At 38.3% G+C, this 22,191-nt stretch overlaps 1 protein-coding gene across 3 annotated transcripts; it reads left to right on the forward strand.

The window, feature by feature from the left end:
• The first annotated feature begins 2,350 nt into the window (after nucleotides 1-2,350).
• Nucleotides 2,351-17,234, forward strand: ttll4 (tubulin tyrosine ligase-like family, member 4). 3 transcript variants are annotated; one of them, XM_079619387.1, is made up of 19 exons: nucleotides 2,351-2,514; nucleotides 5,488-6,863; nucleotides 7,529-7,599; nucleotides 7,752-7,797; nucleotides 9,235-9,353; nucleotides 10,211-10,321; nucleotides 11,700-11,776; nucleotides 11,954-12,148; nucleotides 12,230-12,312; nucleotides 12,401-12,529; nucleotides 12,623-12,745; nucleotides 12,831-12,929; nucleotides 13,027-13,161; nucleotides 13,600-13,737; nucleotides 14,393-14,489; nucleotides 14,650-14,860; nucleotides 14,951-15,021; nucleotides 16,385-16,434; nucleotides 16,539-17,234. In XM_079619387.1, the coding sequence occupies exons 2-19, from the start codon at nucleotides 5,566-5,568 to the stop codon at nucleotides 16,714-16,716; spliced, it is 3,231 nt and encodes a 1,076-aa protein (XP_079475513.1). In that variant the 5' UTR covers nucleotides 2,351-2,514; nucleotides 5,488-5,565; the 3' UTR covers nucleotides 16,717-17,234. The 3 variants fall into 3 exon arrangements, with proteins under 3 accessions (XP_079475513.1, XP_079475512.1, XP_079475514.1); XM_079619386.1 differs by having other exon boundaries at nucleotides 2,394-2,514; nucleotides 5,494-6,863; XM_079619388.1 differs by lacking the exons at nucleotides 2,351-2,514; nucleotides 5,488-6,863; nucleotides 7,529-7,599; nucleotides 7,752-7,797 and adding an exon at nucleotides 8,363-8,709.
• The last annotated feature ends 4,957 nt before the right edge of the window (nucleotides 17,235-22,191 follow it).

Here is a 22,191-nt window from a genome sequence, read left to right on the forward strand (position 1 = left end):
ATCCCACAGGCTCTGACATGCTGTTAAACGGAGGAGGGAGGGAGGGAGGGAGGGAGAGAGAGAGAGAGAGAGAGAGAGAGAGAGAGAGAGAGAGAGAGAGAGAGAGAGAGAGAGAGAGAGAGAGAGAGAGAGAGAGAGAGAGAGAGAGAGAGAGAGAGAGGGGAGGATGGATGGATGGAGACTGTCAGGTAATTATCATTATCAAGAAGAGATTTTAAACATCATTTAAGTTTTAAGTTAATTTGATATTGCAAGCCTTGTGCATTATGAAATCATTATAATGATGGTATCATAATGATGATATCATTATGGTGCTTCTTAGACAATTTAATATTACATTTAGCAATTTCAAAAATATCCACTTTTCAGTCAGGCTATCAGTTGCAAATTATTTAGGATTATTTATTTGGCCATATAATAGTTTAAAAACTTACTAAAAAGATGATGACAATAAGACAACTTTTTTATGGGACACTTCACTCAATAGGAGGGTATGATGGTAACTGTGTTGCTGCATAAGGGGAGAGAGAGACAAAATGCTTTTATATAATTTCATATGATATTAGCCTACGATGATGTGGAAAAAGTATTGTCCTTATGCTGACATATTAGGCTGTTAGATTTTTTTTATGCATTTATTTGGATAGTAGCTGACTATTATATGAAGGTGATATAGCCTAATTTTGCTAATAGTAATGTTAATTTTAGATAGGGAGAGAGAGAGATTAAACCACATGGCTACTGCATTTGACCAGAGAGTAGCGCTGTTTTCTCATTTATTGTAAATTAGTGTGCCTCCACCGTCCACACAGTCATCTTGACCACAAGCTGTCTACAAGATTGTCTGAGAGTTTCTTGACATGATTACAGACCACTGTGCTATTAATTACACTTAATTGGAAACACAATCTGCTTTCATTTGTAGCCTACGTGTAAGGTCACAACTCTTCTCTTTTTCCATCCTAATTCATTAGGAAAGTCTTAAAGGGGTCATGAACTGCATTGTTTTATTGTTTTATGTTTATTGTGGTGTACTTATAATGTTAATATGATTTTTACATAATTTAGAAATAAAAGGCAGTTTTGCTACCCTCTGATTTGAGCGCTCTTTTTGAAGGGGCGTTAACTAATCGTGAAAAGTGTTGATTATAGCATTATATTTAGATTGTGCCATGAAAGATTGCAGTGAGTCATTGCAACTCGATTTCTGCACACTAACGAATTTGTTGATTATTATCACTTACACAACAGAACACAACCTAAATAATAATAATCCAGGCATTTCTTTATGTTATTTATTCTCAGATATGTTCCCCTGAGTACTTCAACCATGGCCTAGTGTGAATTGTCTTGACTCTTTCCATGGTAATGTAACCCTATCCGGTGTCATTTCAGTCTAGGGCTCACTGAAGAAAAGATCTGATCAAGCTCTCTCTCACCTAAGAATCTTACATGATAGTACAGCATTGTGATTTCATGAGGGTCGCTGAAAGGGTACAAGCTTATCTTTGGTTCAGCCTGAAAGGTAGGCCTACATTGCAGAGCTTAATGTATAGCCACCAGGGTACGTTTAACAGAATGTGTATACTATAGCTATAGCAACTGTGTTTGCTTTGTTCACTAAGTGTGTGTGTGTGTGTGTGTGTGTGTGTGTGTGTGTGTGTGTGTGTGTGTGTGTGTGTGTGTGTGTGTGTGTGTGTGTGTGTGTGTCAACATCATGGTGACCTGCTGAGAGTTTGAATTGCAGGTTGTTTGTCACTATGCATATTTAATTTTAAGTGCATGTGAGATGGTGATACTGGGTTACTTCATTCTGTAAAAGAGTTTTCAATAACTGGAAAGGATATTGGATGAGTTTAGTCAGTTACGCTCAGGCTTTACAACAGAAAACGTCCATCTGAGATTTTTTCATCTGGGGTAAAATTGTTCTTTATCTGTATTTAAATGTATTTCTATCTATATTTCTATCTCTATCTATCTATCTATCTATCTATCTATCTATCTATCTATCTATCTATCTATCTATCTATCTATCTATCTATCTATCTCAGTTTGCATTATGCAGATTATTGTCACACTTATACTATAGGAACGGTTGGGCTTTAAGTTATTTACCTCATCTACTTTTGATTGGAGATTCCAGTTTTTTCATTTTAATTTTTGCGTAAGCTTTAGTAATTTTATGTTCTTTTCCTCCCCGATATTTTCATTGTAATTTCCGGTTTAGTAATAATTTTAGTAGCCCTACTTAAACTTGTGATTTCAGTTAGTTGCCAAGACAACATTTCCAATTGTCGGTTTACGTTTTTTATATGATATTTATATTTACATGTAATATTATATTTGAATTACAGACAGACTGTATATGAGTGTGTGCCTGTGTGTGGCTGTCAGATAGACAGGCAGCAGCTCAGGCAGCACGAGGAGGGAAACAGCACGAGGTGGCAGGCGGGCTTCTCGAGCGCACGGGAGACTCTGAGGCGAAACTATAAATTACCCTGTCAGCCCGAGCCGGTAAGACGGTTTTTATCACTTACTGAAATAGACATAAGTATGTGTGTTGCATAAATGTTAGTGTTAAACAGAACGAGTTCGTCCCTTACACGAGGACGCTAGTGATGTAACGTTATGTCACGAGAAAGTATTGTTACCCCAGTGTGAGGCGACTGTTGTGTGCTGAGCTAACAGGCTAACCGTTACCCTCGCGTTGGCTGTGTCCCAAAATCTAGTACGTTAACGTTACGCTGTCTATGTAGACACAATTTATTACGGCCATGATGCCTAAAATCGCTTTCTAACTAGGCAGGTTAAGTTAACGTTACTAGGATTTGATGACACATGGCGTATGTCTGCTGCTTAGACTCCATTCACAACAATATAGCAGAGTTCATGTATGTAGACTTGGTGTAAGTTAAGACCACTGAAAGCCCAACATATTGATTATTCATTATAACAAGCTGGGTTTCATGTCTGAAGCGAGGGGAGGTGTTGGTCTAAGCAGAGTCTCATAGGATTCAGACTAAGTGTGAACAGATCAAGCTTTTTAACACAGTGTGATGTCTCAAAATCTTGTGAGCTCCCAATAACGTTACAGAAAACATCTTCATAGGTGCCCATCATCCCCAGTGCCCTTATAGTTAATTATCAGACTAAACCGAGTATCAAATAAGTACTTTAATATTACCCCACATTACATTCAAGAATAGTATGGCACATGTTCAAAAACATGGTGTTAGTATGGTGTTTTGGTACATGGACTGTTCATGTGTAATTTATTAATCCAGTGCTGTTTTTTTCCTCTTCATTCCTTTAAATCCTTCAATTATTGAATTCCGTTAAATAAGAAGGACCATAACTACACCACCTCCTGACAAACAAAAGGTTTGTTCTCTCCCCATTGTTCAAGACATGGTGGTTAAGGCCTTGTCTCTTCTAAATCGTTTCACAGTGATTTCTAGCCAGACTGACATCTACATGTCAGATACCAACATTTTGAATGATTAAATATAAATGATCTATATAAAACCCTATATAATATCTACAATAAAACCCTAAATGCAGAGAGTGAAAACACACTGGCCTTCAAGCATGTTTTACTCGACACAAAAAAGCGACTTATGCTATTAAATATTGATAGCATATAGCAAATCCAGTAGAGCAAATCCAGATTTTCCACAAGTTTTTTTTTAAATTCCTGGATATTTGTAGGTTCTCCATTTCAGGATTTTCTAAATTTGCCATTAAAAGATGTCTTTTCATTTTACAAAATTATTATTATTTATTTATTTATTTATTTATTTTAAACAGTAAAAGATCTGGAATTTGTTGTCATTTGAAATATTTGCTACAAAAAATGTATATATATTAGGGCTTTGACTTTTGTTCAAAAATCATATTTGAAGTTTATTAATATTAATATCAGAATATTTATTAATAAAAGTTTGACCATTAAATGCCACGGCGCTAGGTCTGGGCTAAGGGGGCTTAAGCCCCGAATGTTTTTGGTAAACCCCCGAATATTTTGTTACCTTGTCTTTCTCATAGAGCAAAACAATTAATCAGAAAAACAAATGTGAATAAGATTACAGCTGCCGCGATTACCTAATCATGGAAAGCGCATATTACAGTTTTATTTATATTTTCCCCTTTGCATTAAAGGTACTTGCAACATGCTTTTGCAGCGTTGAGCATTGTAGCCAATCAAAGACATGTCTGTTGAACGCATCGGCCAATCAGAGGTGTTTAAATGAGTCGCTGGGCTGAAGATGTGTTTTGCGCGAGCTCACTGAGTTCTACACTTTTTGCAAACCTGTCATTATTATTGGCAATAAGTTTTAAGTTGCAAATAAGAGATTCATGGCAATGTATTTGATATTCTTGATGCTGCTCTGATGTATCCATTATGCACCGCTCTGTTTGTTGTTATGATGACTAAAAGTTCAGCGGTCTAGCTCATCAATGTCAGAATGATTAAAGAAGCCGGGGCTCACCAGTGTATCAGTCAATGTCAATAGGCAGGCAATGATGTTTTCAGAAGAAAAAATACTTTGTCCTTACTTAGGATTTTTTCCCTGTTTCTTTGGGAACCCAAAGTAGCGCCACACGTTGCTTTTCAAATTGTCAGGAATGTAGATTTCGAACTCCTCGTCAGGCGTAGTTGTTGTAGGCGTTGGCGTAGCCATTGTTTTGATATACAAAACAGGTGCTTACCAGGACGCTAACGTCACCTACGGGAGCCCAGATAACCAATAATTGCCTTGCTAATGAGCTCGCGATTCACAACTTCACCAGCTGTGAAAAAGCCTCGGAATCTGAATTGAAAACAATGTTTACAAGCAAACACATTTACAAAAAATAATGCCCATAAAAGGTTTGAATATTAAAGGCTGCCTAATATTCGTTCGAATATCATTATTTTTTAAATATTTGAATTATATTTGAATAACGAAGTTCGGAGTCAAAACCTTAATATATAAATATATTTATATATATATATATATATATATATATATATATATATATATATATATATTATTCACTCTTAATTATATGCCTATGCTGAAAAAAAAACGGCTCGTGAATCTTATAAATGAAATATATTTTCAAAACTGAAATTTGACAGAAAGTTGAGTAGTTTGCATCACCGGATGTTATTTTTGGTTGTTTAACATTGTCTGTAATTCATATTTGTCTTCTGTGAACAGTAAGGCCCCGCCGCCTTTGATTTAGTAGGCCTTCTTAATCATTTTGACATTAGACTGCTGAGGCAGACCAGCCTAAAAATCCTAACACCAAATAAAACTGTGCGTAATGGAGTGCAGCAGAGCATCATCAAGAATATCAAATATCAGGGGGACAATGTGGTCATATCTGATTATTATAAAATGTCTATGGTGGTTATGGCCCTGCTGAAAGACTCAAAATGTTATTAAAGCTCCACATTGAGCATTTTATCAATAACTGGTGTTATTTCTTTCTGTTTTACAGTTGTAGCCCCTCTACCCTTCGCTTCTACACTTATGTGTGTGCCTGAACCCATTCCAGGGGGGTGTGAGATGGCAATTAATGGCCTCCAGTGGAGCTGAAGACGTAAGGAATGGGGCATCACGGCCTGCCCTCGTTGTCCAAGCCAAGTCCGCTGTAGTCCATTCACCCAATGCACGAGGCTCCTTCAACGCTGAAAGAAAGAGATTTCAGGGCGGCGCGGGTGACTCGCTGCCTCAGCCGAATGTGAGAGTGCTGTGTGATCAGCCCTACTGTGTCTCAGGGATCCCCACACAACGTGCCTATCCACACGTGCCTACCATAAGAGTCAGCCGCGTTCAGAGCACAAGTGCGAGTTCTTTGAATGGTGCTAGTAATGGTTTAAGGACACACAGTGTTAGATCGAAGAGCTTGCCGCATATTAACGCTGCTCCTGCTGCATGCCATAGCCACACTCAGCCCCATTGGAACCTTGAATCATTTAGGTTCAAGTCAGGGCTGTTGGGTAAAAGGTCCTTTTCGCCTCAGCTGTCCGTTTGTCCTGCCTGTCCCTCCCCACCCAAGTCTTCTTCTCAAAGGTTTGTGATTGAGAAGATAATGCCTACTAATCAGTCTTTGCCATGGACGAGCAACAAGCTCAGGGATAACAGCAATGGAGTTATGCGGCCCCCAAATGCCAAAATGCCCTCGTACTCCAAACAAGAGACCAATGACCTGCACAGTCCTGCTAATATCATAACCGGTTGCAATGGGACATATACACGAGGCCTCAAAGCAGATGCAATGAAGCCTCGGCAACCGAGCGTGCCTTTGAAAGACGTGTGCACGGATGTGCTTTTGAACCACAGCAAGGCGGCTAAGGATTTGAGGCAGTTTGAGAAGATCATAGTGGAAGACACTAGAGCAAATGAGCTGGATTGCAGCGTAGGACATGGTGCCAGTGAAGCTTCTCAGAGAGTGACAAAAATCAGCTCTGAGGCAGAGTTCACCACTGTTCAAAAACTCAATGTACATGCAAGACACAGGACACTCAACATTCTGAGCAACATAAAACATCTCACAGAGAGTTCTGTGCCCATCTGCCTTATTAATGAAGATAAGGAGTCTTGTTTTGCACACATGGAAACCAACAGTGCCCTCAGTTTTGATATAATGGATGAGAAGTGCCCTGGTGATGGTAAGATGCACGGCGGTGATTGTGCCAATCCAGAGGTGACTGGCCACAATACGGCCTCTCCTCATTCGCCATCCGTTTACACCGTCACAAACCAGATATCTGCCATTCATCTCACAAAAGAGGAAAGTTGTCAGGCCTCTCAGATGGACACAAGCCCCTTGACACTTAATGGAGAGGAGGACGATAATCTAGAGATTCAGAGGTGTGTGCTTTTATTTGTTTTTTTATATGTTTATTATTATTAGACACTACTATAAAAAAATGTGGGGGTCTGTAAGACTTTTTTTTTAATGTTCATGAAAAAGTGTCTTCTGATCACCAAGGCTGAATTTATTTTATGATACAGTTAAAACAGTAATATTGTGAAAAAAGTACTAAAGTTTAAAATAACATTGGTTTCAAAATATTTTAAAATGTAATTTATTCCTGTGGTGGGAATTTTCAGCATAATAACTCCAGTCTTCATAGTCACATGATCCTTCAGAAATCTTTCTAATATGCTGATTTGCTGCTTAATAATTTCTTATTATAATGAATGTGAAAACCAGTTGTGTTGCTTAATATTGTTGTGGAAACCATACACTTTTTTTCAGTATTCTTTAAAGAATAGAAAGTTCAGAAGACCAAAAAAAACTTTTGGAACCTTATAAATGTCTTCACTGTCACTTTTGGTCAATTCAATTCATCCTTGCTGAATAAAAGTGGGTGGTAGATCAACAAATTGGTTTGACTGATTCATTAAAACTTGAATGAACAAATTGTTTGCATTTTGGACCCATCTTAAAGCACCCATATATTGTGCACCTCATATAAAAGTCAGATGTCAATGATAAGTTTTTTTTTTCTGTATCATAATTCACTTTTCAGACAGGCAATGCTACTAGATGTTGATGAGGAGGAGCTTCCAGATCAGCTGGAGAATGACTTCAGTGATGATGGTAACAGCTTCTTTCTGTGGATTTAGCCTCCGCATACATGAACCTGTGTTGTCAGAACTCTTTTTCTTTTTGCAAATTGTTTTTGAATGATGTTATATTTTGTCATTGTCTGACTGTTTTCATAAAAAACAATGTTACTTTTTGCTCCTCAGATGATTGTGATGTCTCCTCAACAACGTCCATGGCAGCCTCGTCCACGTAATTAAGCTTTCATCTTTAAAACATTCAGCATATAAGGATGAATCGCACTGTTTTACATTGTGTTTCTTAACTCTAGAAATTGTGGTGGAAATCCACCACCTGTTAAGTGAAGTCAGGCCTCTCAATGGTAAAACTTAAGCAAGGTTTTAATCACAAGCCCTGGTAGATTAATATTTATGATTAGTACCGTCATTCATATTAATTTATCAAGAATAAAGACTCTTTCAACATGATGGTCTATATAAAATCCAAGCTGCTTTTGCCACAAAATGCATATACGAGTGATACATTTTCCACAAAATATTCCCTGTACACACTGAGATCCAGAGTTTTTTCATCAGAATTTTAGTTCAGCTACAGTATTTAGCAAATACCCTTTTTTATCTTTTTGCTGATTCAAAGATCTCTTTCTGTTTGCTAATCCTGGCTTTGTGCTTGTTGCTGGTGATCTGCCAAAGGCTTACTTTTGACAGAGATTTTGAATGCAAAGTAAGGCTGACTATCTAAGCTAATTACGTCTCTTATATACTTTTTCTTATGACTTTACATGTTTCTCTTCTAGTCACCTGACATCACCATGGTGATGACCAACACACAGAGGAGGACCTTACAATTTTTTTGTTTGTTCTAGTGGTTGCTGTCAGAGAAAAGCTTTAAACCCAGAGGCCTGTAGAAAGGTCCCACAATTGTTCTTGTATGATAGAAGTAGAACTGTCCCTCTATCACAGGAAAATGAGTCTCTAGTTAATTGTGTCAGGCCCGTGGCGCCATTGTCATGAAGTAACGTCCAGCTGATGGGTTTGTTTGTAGTTGGTGTTTTCTGGTTTTGCTTTTCCCACTCAAAGTAAATGCCCATGTTGAGTGTAAGGCCATTTTGAATCAACCTCAGCGGGTCTACATGACTGTCACGTGAGTTATGTTGCTTTCTGTATCCGTTTTCCACCGATTTATTAAGTTGACTTATTATATTTTATGTTTGTGTGGGTGTTCGATTTAAATATAATTTGCTATGTTGTTTTTTTTTTTTATTGGAATCTCTATCTGAAGTGGTTTATTTTTATGAGGAAGCTGGCTGTTGACAGGTCCTTAAAGGATAATACAAGAATCTTTATATAAGAGTATTTTGGTTCAAGAATTCAAAACTGGTTTGTGATTCTTATCGCAATTGTAATATGATTACAAAATGGGTATGTCAGATGGAGTTGCTGTTTTTTGTGCGGATTTTTCATCTGTATGTTCAACAGAGCCGAGAGTATTACACTATTATTGCCAGCTGAAAGCATCTTTTAATGAGGCAAAATGTTAATTAAATGAAGTGTCGGTAATGTGTAGATTTTTCTAAGTAGGGGTTCTGAATACATTCTGAGTGTGTATATTCTGTTGTCGGCCTGCTAATATATATATATATTTTTTTTTATTTTTTTTTGTCTTTAGTGTGGAGGATCCTATTAGTCCTGATGTGGAGGGGGATCTGGTGGAGAGACCCGCACTTGTTTCCAGTCTCTTCCCTCATATGTCCCCCACACTGTACTTCAGTACTGCCGATGAAAGAGGTTGGCACACACAAAAAGCTTTGAAAAAGCTCTTTTGGGTGAAGGGATAGTTCACCCAAAAATGAAAATGATCCCATGATTTACTCACCCTGAAGTCATCCTAGGTGTATATGACATTCTTCTTTCAGACGAATACAATTGTAGTTATTTAAAAAAATGTCCTGGCTCTTCCAAGCTTTATAATGGGAGTGAATGGGTGTATGTCTTTGGAAGTCCATCAAAGCGCATCCATTCATGATAAAAGTGCTCCATGCGTCTCCGGGGTATAATAAAGGCCTTCTGAAGTGAAGCGATGTGTTAGTGTAAGAAAAATGTCCCTATTTAAAACTTTATTGACTACTAAAATAACTAGCTTCTGACAGACGGCCTACGCAAGTCGACTTACGCCAAAGAATAACACTTGATGATGTATAATGTAGGAGTAGCGTAAGCTTTGACGCCTCGCGGTTCAAACAAAAAGGGCTGGGCAACCGCATTCGTCATTACGTTGTGCGTCAAGTTCAAGTGTTACTCTTTTGGCGTAAATTGATGCGTACGGCTGTCTGCCGGAAGCTAGGTATTTTAGTTCACATTATAAAGGTTGGAAGAGCCAGGAATTTTTTTTTTAGATAACTCCGATTGTACTCATCTGAAAGAAGAATATCATATACACCTAGGATGGCAAATCCTATTTAAATCAGGCTTCATGGGCTAATTTTCATTTTTGGGTGAACTATCCCTTTAAAGCGTCTTTCATTTAAATGACACTAGGATCCGTTATTACCTTTGTCAGACATATTTGGCAGTATATGACCAGATTATAATAAACAGCTCTTGTGTTTTAAACACTGTTGTAACATTTTCTCAACACTTCACAGTGGAGCTGTTGCCTGCTGAACAGAGGAAGCTACTCAAATGGAAGATAACAACAGTCACTCCCAATGTGGTGAAAAACACCATCTCCAGATCGCACTTCAAAGCTACCAAGAGTGAGTCAATTGCTTCTGTTTTGCGATGTTGTTTTTCGCAATGTTCAAAATGTCTGCTTGCATTAAAGGATTAGTTCACCTCAAAATGAAAAATTCCTGATAATTTACTCACCCCAATGCCATCCAAGATGTTCATGTCTTTCTTTCTTCAGTGGAAAAGAAATTAAGTTTTTTGAGGAAAACATTTCAGGATTTTTCTTCACACAATGGACTTAAACCGCAACCAAATTGTTGAAGTCCAAATCAATGCAGTTTCAAAGGGATCTGCACGATCCCAACTGAGGAATAGGGTCTTATCTAGAGAAACGATCGGTCATTTTCTTAAAAAAAAAAATATATATATATATACTTTTTAACCACAAATGCCTGTCTTTTTATACCGATTTTTTAAAATAATTTTTTTTATCATTTGTGACATATTAATTAAAAAACATTTTTTTTAAAGCTTAGACAATGAAATTCAATCATTTTAATGATACTGAATTTAAAAAAAATACAAGGCAATATAATAATCACACTTTTATTGAAAGTAACACTTTCAAAATTGGACAGAAAATATATACATTTTCAATGTATTATTCTTTATTCAGTTCTAAGCAACAGAATCAGATTTACGTTTTTTTTTTTTTTTTTTTACCAATTATCCAAATAATGTATTGTCCTACAGAGCTATTATTATCAGTAGAGATGCACCGATTGATCGGCTGGTGACCGGAATCGGCCTAGAAAATTGTAATCGGTGCATCTCTAATTATCAGAGCATGTGAGCAGAGCATAGCAGGGAGGGGATCAGTGAATGAGAGGATACATTGACCATCATTATACTATACCACATCATGTTACAGCACAGTAGGGCTATTGCAAATAGAAACAAGTATACTTCTACTTAGAAATTTCATGTCGGCACGTTAGAGCGGACCTTGCTTTTCCGATGAGCATGAGCGGTACATGAGTGGAGCGTTTGCATGGGCCTTTGAGCAACTGAGTTGAGCACATTGAGCGCAGCGTCACTGCGGCATATATTTTCGGCCAAAAAACAAAATGCCATTTTCTGACATTTTCATCCATACTAATATACAATGCCATGGTTATTTGACAACTAGATTATGAAGCAACCTAGAGAAGAATGCAGGGAAATGTATGACAAATTAAATCAATATGTGTTCTGAAATCACTAAATGTCAAACATGCTTAATATCATCTTGACTGGATGAATTTATGGTCTGTGCCCATCACACAGAGTGCATTTTTCTTTGAAATCCACCAACTCTGACTGCCGAAAATCTGCAGACTGGCTCTGACTTTCAGCAACCAGGTTATGTCATGTATTCCAGCGTGTAGTCTGCAGTCTGTTGTCACGTGCTGTTCTTAATTCTAGAGAGTCATGATTGGCTGGGCTGCTGGGGTCATCATATGAAGTCACCAGGGTTCAAGGCTATTAGAGAGTTTCAGAAGGTAAGATTATCATGTGTATTACCATTGTGTAATATAAATCCATCATGGTTGTTTCTCATATTAAATGACCTGAAAATGATCTGTCAAGTTGCTGGTATTATTTTGATACCTTTCATAATTGCCTAATAATACTTCCTGTCAGCTGAGTATTAACAAGCATGCATTTCTGTTTGGCAGCTGAACCACTTTCCAGGCTCCTTTCAGATCGGCCGGAAGGACCGACTTTGGAGGAACCTGTCCAAGATGCAGGCACGCTTTGGCAAAAGAGAGTTTGGCTTCTTCCCACGCTCCTTCATTCTCCCACAGGATATCAAGCTGCTGAGGAAGGCCTGGGAGGATGGAGGCACCAAGCAGAAATGGATTGTCAAACCGGTACCATTACATTACCAAAGTTGTTGTGAAATTACTTTCTGGGATTCTTGTCATTGATGTGCTGTCGTTTCTCGCATTTAGCCTGCATCTGCTCGTGGAATTGGCATTCAGGTCATTCACAAGTGGAGCCAAATGCCCCGCAAGAGACCGCTCCTCGTGCAGAAGTTAGTTGGACAACCTTGGAACATATTTGATTCCTCGTTGAGGGAGGTTTCCGTTTTTTTTTTTAAACGATGTGGTCTATTTCTGCAGGTATCTTCACAAGCCCTACCTCATCAGTGGGAATAAGTTTGATCTACGCATCTACGTGTATGTGACTTCTTACGACCCACTCCGTGTTTACATCTTTAACGATGGACTAGTACGTTTTGCAAGCTGCAAGTGAGTATGTCATTCAACAAAGCCTTTAAAATGTGCAAATATGATGAGTTTGCTCATTTAAACTGATGTTTTTTTTTTATTTATTCAACACAGATACTCTCCTTCTATGAAGACCCTCAACAACAAGTTTATGCACCTTACAAACTACAGTGTAAATAAGAAGAACTCTGAGTATCAGAGTAACAGCGATGACAAGGCCTGTCAGGGCCATAAATGGTAAGAATAAGAGTTATTACACAGGTATTCAGGGTGAGTCTGTCCTGCACTTGTTTTGTAATGATTGAGGTTTTATTTAATACAGGGCTTTGAAGGCACTGTGGCAATACTTGGGCTCTCAGGGTATCAACACCACTCTCATCTGGGACAAGATCAAAGATATGGTCATCAAAACCATCATTGCGTAAGTGTCCTGCATTTCTAGTCTAGTTCAGTATTTGCAGACCGTCCTTGTATAGGTCCACACATTTTAAGTGTATTATTGTCTCTTCCCATGGCAGGTCTGACCCCTATGTGAACTCACTGGTGAAGATGCATGTACGGTCTGCCTATAGCTGTCATGAGCTGTTTGGCTTTGACATCATGTTGGATGAGAATCTGAAGCCATGGGTGCTGGAGGTGAACATCTCACCCAGGTACGTCATACAGGAAATCCTGAAGCTGTTCAGAATTTACAGTTGTCAGTCAACTTTTGGTCAAGCTATTAGTTTCTTAGTTACACTAATGTAAGGAGCAATGTTATATTACTTGGTTATATTAATTATTGGAATAATCAGAGTGTGTGAATCAGTGTTTATTTGGCACACAAAGGAGGGTAACTTATGGACCATAATAAATAAATTTAGAGTTTAATTTTCAAGTAGTGTCAATAAGTACTGCTTATAGTTAGTCCCCAACATTATCCGTTCCTGTAAGATTAGGATTTGGCCTCATAAATGCACTGAACCAGAGGATTTTCACGTAAAATGTTCATGTAGTTACATAATTAAACATTTTTCAAGCTGTTGAGTTCCACAGAATCCTGCCATCTGTATTAAATATTGTTATCATAATGTTTCCTCTTCTCTTTGTAGTCTGCATTCGAACACATCGCTGGACGTCAGCATCAAGGGTCAGATGATACGGGACCTGCTGAACCTGGCTGGCTTTGTCTTGCCCTTGAGAGAAGACAATGAGCCTTCTAGTTCCAGTGCCAGCAGCTCCACCAGCAGGTCAGTTCTGGTTTTACATTTTCAAAATTTGTATATTGATTTGTATTTCTGTATATTAATTGGTATTTGTATACATTACCACTCAAAAGTTTGGGGTCAGTAAGTTTTAGTTTTTTAGTTTTATTTGACTTTATTACTACTTTATACCATTTGTCAGCAAGGAAGCATTAAATAAATCAAAAGTTATTGTAAAGACATTTATACTGTTACAAAATATTTCTACTTCAAATGAATGCTGTTTGTTTAAACTTTTTATTCATCAAAGTAACATAACCGTATTCAACTGATAATAAAAAGAAAATGTTTCTTGAGCAGCAAATGATAACTGAAGGATCATGTGACTGAAGACTGGAGTAATGATGCTGAAAATTCAGCTTTACATCACAGGAATAAATTACATTTTAAAATATATTAAACTAGAAAAGTTATTTGAAATAATAATAATAATATTTCACAATATTACGATCCATACATTTGATCCAATAAATGCAGCCTCGGTGTGCATTTCTTTCTTTTTTTCCAAAAACATTTGAAAAATCTTACCGACCCCTAACTTTTGAATGGTACTGAAAGTGTATATTATTCATTTATTTTGTTGTTGTTATTAAATGATTTATTTTTGCCTCTTATTGAAGTTTTACTCTATATTGTTCAGTTTATGTGGAGTGGTGCGAGAGAGATGGCGATCAGACATTTCGACTGATGAGAAAGTAAAGAGAGCTTTTTATCTGAGCCAGCGCTTCGGAGACCAGGTACTCAAAGACTCTTTATCATATATTTTTCACTGATGGTCACTTAATCTAGACAGAAAGCACTGTACAAGCATCCAACCTGAACGTTACTGTTAATACTAATGACTGCATTACCTCAGTTCCTCACACATTTTAATGAAATATGTTTTTGTCTGTGTAGGAATTCTGTGCCACAATCCTGGATGTGCTGACTCCCAATGATGTGCGTGTACTGGCAGAGAGTGAGGATGAGTTGACTCGTAAAGGAGATTTTGAGCGAGTTTTTCCCTCTCATGCTTCCTCCCGGTACCTCCGCTTCTTTGAGCAACCACGCTACCTCAACATCCTCCTCAACCAATGGGAACAGAAATACTGGCTCAGCAGGAGCAAAGGTGTGTGTCTGCAATTCACCATGCTTTGATCTGTACATCTGGCTCGGTTTGTGTAGCTATCTATTTTGACTATTTCCATATTTCATTTAGCTATCAATCTACTGAGGGATTTGTGTGAGCAGAGGGTGCACCTGGGGAACCTGGCAGATTCTGTTCATCACGTAAGTACTGATGAGAGTTCAGCCGCACCACAGCTGCTGTTTTTTAACTGACCGCTGTAATATACGGCTACACTATTGGAATTCGAGGTTTTGGATACAATACCAGGGCTCGGGGTTTGTGTTGTGAATATAATTTCAATATAAAATATATAAGAATTGTTGTAAATCTAAAAGAATCTCATCAGTGTTCGATCAGCTTTGATATATTTAAATTTGCATATTGTCTAGGGGTGGGAATCTCTAGGCACCTCATGATTCGATTACGATTCAGAGGGCTGCGATTCGATGCTAAAGCGATTCTCGATTATCTGAATCTTTTTTTTGTGTGTGTGTGTGACTATAAATACTTTGCTTTAAAAGTACCAAGTAATGACCCTTAAAAAATTTATGAAAATTATATTTGATTAACATTGTAAAGAACCAACAGGAAAATAAATGTGTGCCTGAACTAGCAGCATACTTGTAGTAAATGAATAATATAACAATAACAAATTATAACAAACTTCAACATATTCTGAATCTCTATTAACATAAAATACGGATGTCCACGCATCACATGTTACAGCTATCCTACCCGCTTTCTTCAGTGATTCCATGACTTCGGTTTTGGTCTTGTTGTAGAGTGTGGGGATCGCTGTGTCTGTAAAATATCTCCGAGATGGGACGTTGTATCTCGGCTCCAAAGTGTGCAACATAGCGCGAAAGCCCTGGTTCTCAACGACTGAATATAGACGCAAATCCTTGGCAATAAAAGTTGCGATTGATTGTGTAATGCGCTTTGCCCTTTCCGAGCCGGTTGGAAGCTTTGACAATATTGTTTGCTCGATGGTCCTCTGTTTGGCAGCAACGACAGCCCGGGCACTGCACTTCCACGCTTCAGAGTTCCGTCTTTTGCGTTCCGTCAATATTACATTATTACCGATTTTCAAAAATTATAATTTTTTTTTTTTTTTTTTTTTTTGAAATGGATTTTTGGCATCTGTGAATCGATTCAGAATCGTCCACGTCCGCATCGCGATGCATCTAAGAATCGATTTTTTTCCCCCACCCCTAATATTGTCATATCTGAACCTCTTATTAAATGTATGCTTCATCTTTCATTTTAAATTCTTAAGTTTGATCAATAAATTAAATTAGAATAATAAGACACTAGGGCTGTCATATTTGGATATTGCAATAACAAATTAAGTAGCCTTAAATGTACACACAGTGTTCCTATGTTGTTGTTTTTTACTGTTTTCTAGGGGTTACTTAATTTTAGACTAGTTGACCAGCTCACATTATATGCAATGTAATACATGGCAATATAAAATCAATAAATTGAGTTACTATATTTTAGTTATATATGTGCTTGTATTCATAGTGGTCTTCCAAGTCGTATCATGGACATAGATCTCAGCTGTCTAGATCTAGGTATGTACATTCTTACAATCATCCCTCACTGACAACTTGCATCGTAACTTTTTCTCATGACCTTATCCTCATTCTTATGTTATGTTGCTCTCTCTGTTTCTCAGTGTGATGGTCAGTCAGAGATCTGACGCTGAAGACGAGGACTTGTCTGATCGGGAGGTTCAGTCAGTCACCATGAGTCTTCCAGACATGAGTTTGCTGAGTACTGTTAGCCTGAGCCCCAGTCCCACCTCCAGCTCCAGCCTGGTCAGTGACAGCCTGCCTTCTCACGACGACCTTTGAGCTCGACCCCCACAACCCTGGACATTCAGAGCTTCTAAACTGTGTGTATACTTAACATCTCACCTAAAGCTCCTAATAGAGCTCTTAGAGTTGTGCAGTTCTGCATTTGGAGGGAAAGAAGACTGGAAAGCAGACTAAATAAAATAACTGGCCTAATGGATGAAAATGACTGGCCTAATGGAGCAGTATTTTGATGCTGGAACACACATACAGGTGTATATACACAGTGCATGTGGGTGGCAGGTAGAAAGAGCTCTTTTGTTTGGGTGTTTGATTGCATTTCCAAATGAGCCTATAAATAATTTGGCTTTGTTTACATCAAAGGTCTATGTATAGTACAGGCATCTTTTGGCCAGATTATTTTAAATGTGTGGAATGAAATATGAAGTTTGGAAAGATATACTATTGTAAAAATAAAAAAATTGCTGTCATGTCTTCTAATGAAATTTGTATGCCTGGCAGAAGGGAGACAACATGCTCAGGTTAGGGTTTTTAAATTAAAATTGCTATTTGAAATATGACTGTTTAATTCTTTCGTAACCATTTTTTATTAGGTCCTCAGAAGTGTTGAAATATTAAGAGCGATCTGTGGATCTTGATCACACTTGTGCTTGTGGTTATTTTGAGCATATCACAACTGTTTTATGCAACAACAACTTGGCTGATCTGTAGGGGTGTAACGATACACTCATGCCACGATTCGATACAAATCACAATACAATACTATCGCTATATTTTAAGCCGAAATAAAGAAGAGGCTTTTTTTATTATTACTTATTAATAAACAATGACATTATTTTATTATCAGGACCACAAATATCCCCCCATTGCATTATTATATATACTTGTAGTAGTTTAATGTAGTAATGTCACTGAAACTAAATTTTTTGTGTGTGTGCTTTAAATGCAGGCATTGGATCTCTTACACTGACAAGCCGCACAGACTATCACTTTGCTCGCTATGTTCCACCTCATGCTATTAATACACTGTACATATAAGAATAAACCATCTAAACTACTTTGAATAATACTACTACTATAACTGAATGTGACATGATTTAAATCATGTTTGCCTGCTTTCACTTTGAGTGCCGTCCCAGAGAATATATCCGCTTCAGATGATCATTTCAATTAATCACAATTCTTATCACAAGAAAGTGTCTAAATGACTTTTCCCAAACTGTAAATGGTTAGTTCATCCAAAAATTAAAATCCTGCATGTACTCACTCTCATGTTGTTTTCTCGCATCACGCAAGCTTTTGAATGTCCGTGTTTACTACAGTATGCGCGTTGTTGTAAATGTGTCCATCGTATAAAGTCATTGTGTCTCTTCAGAAGACTTGAATTTGGATTAGGCCACTTGATTGATTATTTTTACGATGCATTTAAAAATATATATTAAATATATATTTCTAAATTCATCGTAAAAATAATCAAGTGGTCTAATATTATTTTCTTTTTAAGTTTTAGAAGAATTGACTTAAAATGGAGGGATAGAAATCTCAAGTAAAAACAAAAACAAAAAACATCTTCATTTGTGTTTGAAAGTTGAATGAAAAGTACATGATGACAGAATTGACATTGACAGAATTGAATTATACCTTATAAATACAGTAAGCCGAGTCTTGGATAAAACTAAATCAATTATCGCAAATCATATTGATGCATCAACAATACAAATGGTCACATTTTTATATTGCGAAATCTCAATATAACTATGTATCGCCACACCCCTACTGCATGGGTATTTCTGCATGGGTAGATTACAGGAATAGGGGCAGATTTCCTTTACTTTAGTATGCGTTTAGTTACTGTTGAACGCTTACAATGCGTTTACTTCTATAATAAGTGATACAATTACTATTGGTCATGGTGAATTGAGCAAACGGTGTACAACAGTTGTTCTCAACTAGGGGTCTGGCAGTCCCAACAAACTTCCAAGGGGCCCTAAATATTATATGTCTTATTTTAGGTACATTTTTCTTTCTTTTAAGAGGCATGGTTCCCATGGTCTTGGGAAAACCTGGATAAATGAGGTAGCTAAAATGTAAGTGTTATTTCTATACCTGAAAAACTGTAACTGTAAATTAATTTGTTAAAAAATTAAATCTAGAGGTACTAGAAAAACTCTTTAAATAAAAACTAAAGGTCAGAGGTGGTGCTAAGCACCAGTGTATTATCGCAGCGCCAGCCAGGGGTGTGTTTCCCAAAGCCAACTATGGTCGCAAGTTCCGTCGTTACCAATAGAGTTCAATGGAAATTGCAATCATAGTTGGCCAACGATGCTTTTGGGAAACACACCCCAGATAGGTTATGAAAATATAACAGCAAAGTCCCGTCATGATGTAGGTTGAGTCGCAGGGATATAATCTGCAGTAGCCCGGTGCCCAGCCTCGGAATACTTTCTTGCGCATTCCAAATAGCAAAGAACTCTGGCGGTCATCTGGAATTTACTGAACCACAGTTACAGTACATGTGTAACTTGCATTCTGTTTCATTCCTCCTGACCACCAGAGGTGGTGCTAAGCTCTAATGGAGGAGACATACTAGTTATGAGGAATAACTGTCCATGACACCCAATGGTTCAAATGGTGGTGCACAAAGGAATTTAAGTACGAACAGTCCCACACAGGAAAAGGCATAACACAAACAGCCTTTTAATGCCTTGTTAGAAAACTACTAACAAGGTTATGAGATCCCAAAGATGGACCATCAACTGGAGCATAAGCAGATAAGGCGGCAACACACACTTTTAAGGTAGGAGTCTCTTTGTTGTCTTCTAATAGATGTTTTCAGAAACTCTTTACTTTCAGGCATTACAGTGAACGATCAATTCCTTGATCCTCACACCAAGAAGAAAAAGCCCTTGAGCCAGCAGCATGATGCGTGTTGAAGTAGCCCTGGCATTACCAATGATGTTAAATGCTGCTTCTTCATAACCACAATAACAGTGAAGTGAAACCAGTGGCCAGACCCAAAGCTGAAGATGAGCCGGATCCAGATGCCAAACATGCCCATTTGGCTTAGAGAGGTTCCTTCTGAGATTCCTTCTGATGGTAAGCTGTCATGGTTGGCCCTGCAAATGATTTAGAAGAAGAGAAAACCATGAGGTACCACTTAAAAGTACTTGTAACAGGAATATTAGGTATAATTCGGTATAATCTCCCATAGAACTGAAAATGGAGGGAACGCATGCAGCAGGCAACATGGCCACTCATGGGCTAATGCATCCTGTCCCAGTGGGCTGGACTTCTCAGACCCAAACCGGTCCACTTCTGCTTAGCCATATAGCCCCATTTCCCCGGACGTAGCAGATCCCTGATCAGAGCATCTGTGATTTTGTTTGTCCGTTCCTGGGAAATTAACCACGCTTATTGAAGCTAGTCGGTACAGAGACCATCTGTCGATCTTGCTAGTTAGCTGTAAAGATGCGAGAGACCTGGTGCCACCCTGATGATTCAAATGAAAGACAGTCTATGTGTTGTCTGACCGGACAAGCACATGACGGCCTATCAATGCTTGTAAGAAGTGTTGTAGTGCTAGGTACACTTCCCTCAATTTCAGTATCCTCTGCAGTCCCTCTATGACTTTTCAGTCCCTCTGTCATTGTGCCATCTGAAGTTGAGAAGCAGTGTAGTGATGCAATCGCTGAGAGTGTGCCAAGCTCACGAGTCACATGACCCACTGTCAATAGAGCAGTCTATAGGAACTGAGGCATAGAAGGGTCCACATTCGACGGCATGGTTAGGGTTATTACAAGCAAGAAACAGCTGGCAGATAGTAAACTCTGCTCAAGTTACATAATCTACTGACTCAAATGCCTTCTACAATGATGAGTCAGTAAGTCCAGTAATTCCAATTGAATTAGCCTTGGTCATTGAAGCTAGAGTACGTCTGTCTTTGACCTCCTTCTAGACACATTGGAACCGGCAAGTGCATTGAAGAATTCTGTCATGAAGTTCTCACACGGCAGCATCATAAACATATTTGCATCGGAATCTTGTCTGAAAAACACTGTCTGAATTGGCCAAGTTGGTGATTTGTCAAGTCTGTTCTGCTGAATTTCAAACAATGCTATAATTCCTTCCTTTCCTGTATTCTGCTTCAGCTTTCTTTCCCTTGGTAAACTGTATGCATGTATGTGTATGTTAGAGTTGGTCAAGTGTTTAGTCTAGTTAATAAAGTCTTGTTCATATCACACGTAAAGTTGTCCGTGTCTCAAGCTCATACTGGAGTCCCTAATCATGCAGATTTTGACTATAGACTTTGAGTAGTACTGTACAGTAAAGACATTTCCCATACCCCGGAAATGTACATTTCTTAGAATGAATAAACAATTAACACTGAGTGTTCATGGTACAAACAGGTTAATTGATTGTAATATTAATTTTACTACATTAAGTGTCATATGATAACCTGCATGAACCTATCTTGATTATGTTGCGCAATCTTTTTTTTTTTAGACTTTTACATCTGTGCCGAGAACCACATTTATTCGCACTGAGGAGCAGAGCCAAACCAATGCCAGAAGTTACAGGAGTGAGTGTACATTTAATTATAAGTATTTTCTTAACTTTCTGTTACATTATTGCCCATAAATAGAAAGACACTTACTCTACTTTAATGAGTTATGAAGAAAACCTTCCTTCATAATTACTCTGTCTACACATGTATCCAGTGACAATGAAACCCACTCTGTGGTCTAATGTAATCTTGGTGAGCAATGTGATGAGCAGATAAGGTGGAAACACACACTTTTAAGGTAGGAGTCGCTTTGTTGTCTTCTAATAGATGTTTTAAGAAACTTTACTTTCAGCGCATTACAGTGAACGATCAATTCCTTGATCCTCACACCAAGAAGAAAAAGTCCTCGAGCCAGCAGCATGAAGCGTGTTGAAGTAGCCCTGGCATTACCAATGATGTTGATTACTAATAATCGGTTACATTTATATAGCGCTTTTTCTGGGACCTCAAAGCGTTTCACATATGGAAGGGGGGAATCTCCTCAACCACCACCAATGTGCAGCATCCACCTGGATGATGCGACGGCAGCCATATTGCGCCAGAACGCCCACCACACACAAGCTTACTGGTGGAGAGGAGACAGTGATGAAGCCAATCAGTATATGGGGATGATTAGGAGGCCATGATGGACAGAGGCCAAGGGGCAAATTTGGCCAGGATGCCGGGGTTACACCCCTACTCTTTTTCAAAGGACATCCTGGGATTTTTAATGACCACAGAGAGTCAGGACCTCGGTTTAACGTCTCATCTGAAGGACGGTACTCTTTGACAGTATAGTGTCCCCGTCACTATACTGGGGCTGTAGGACCCACACCGACCACAGGGTGAGCGTCCCCTGCTGGCCTCACTAACACCTCTTCCAGCAGCAACCTGGTTTACTCAGGAGGTCTAACCAAACTCAGCCCTGCTTAGCTTCAGTGGGCAACCAGTCTTTGGCTTTAGGGTGATAT

Source organism: Phoxinus phoxinus (genome assembly GCF_949152265.1).
Source record: "Phoxinus phoxinus genome assembly, chromosome: 7".
Taxonomy (NCBI): Eukaryota; Metazoa; Chordata; class Actinopteri; order Cypriniformes; family Leuciscidae; genus Phoxinus; species Phoxinus phoxinus.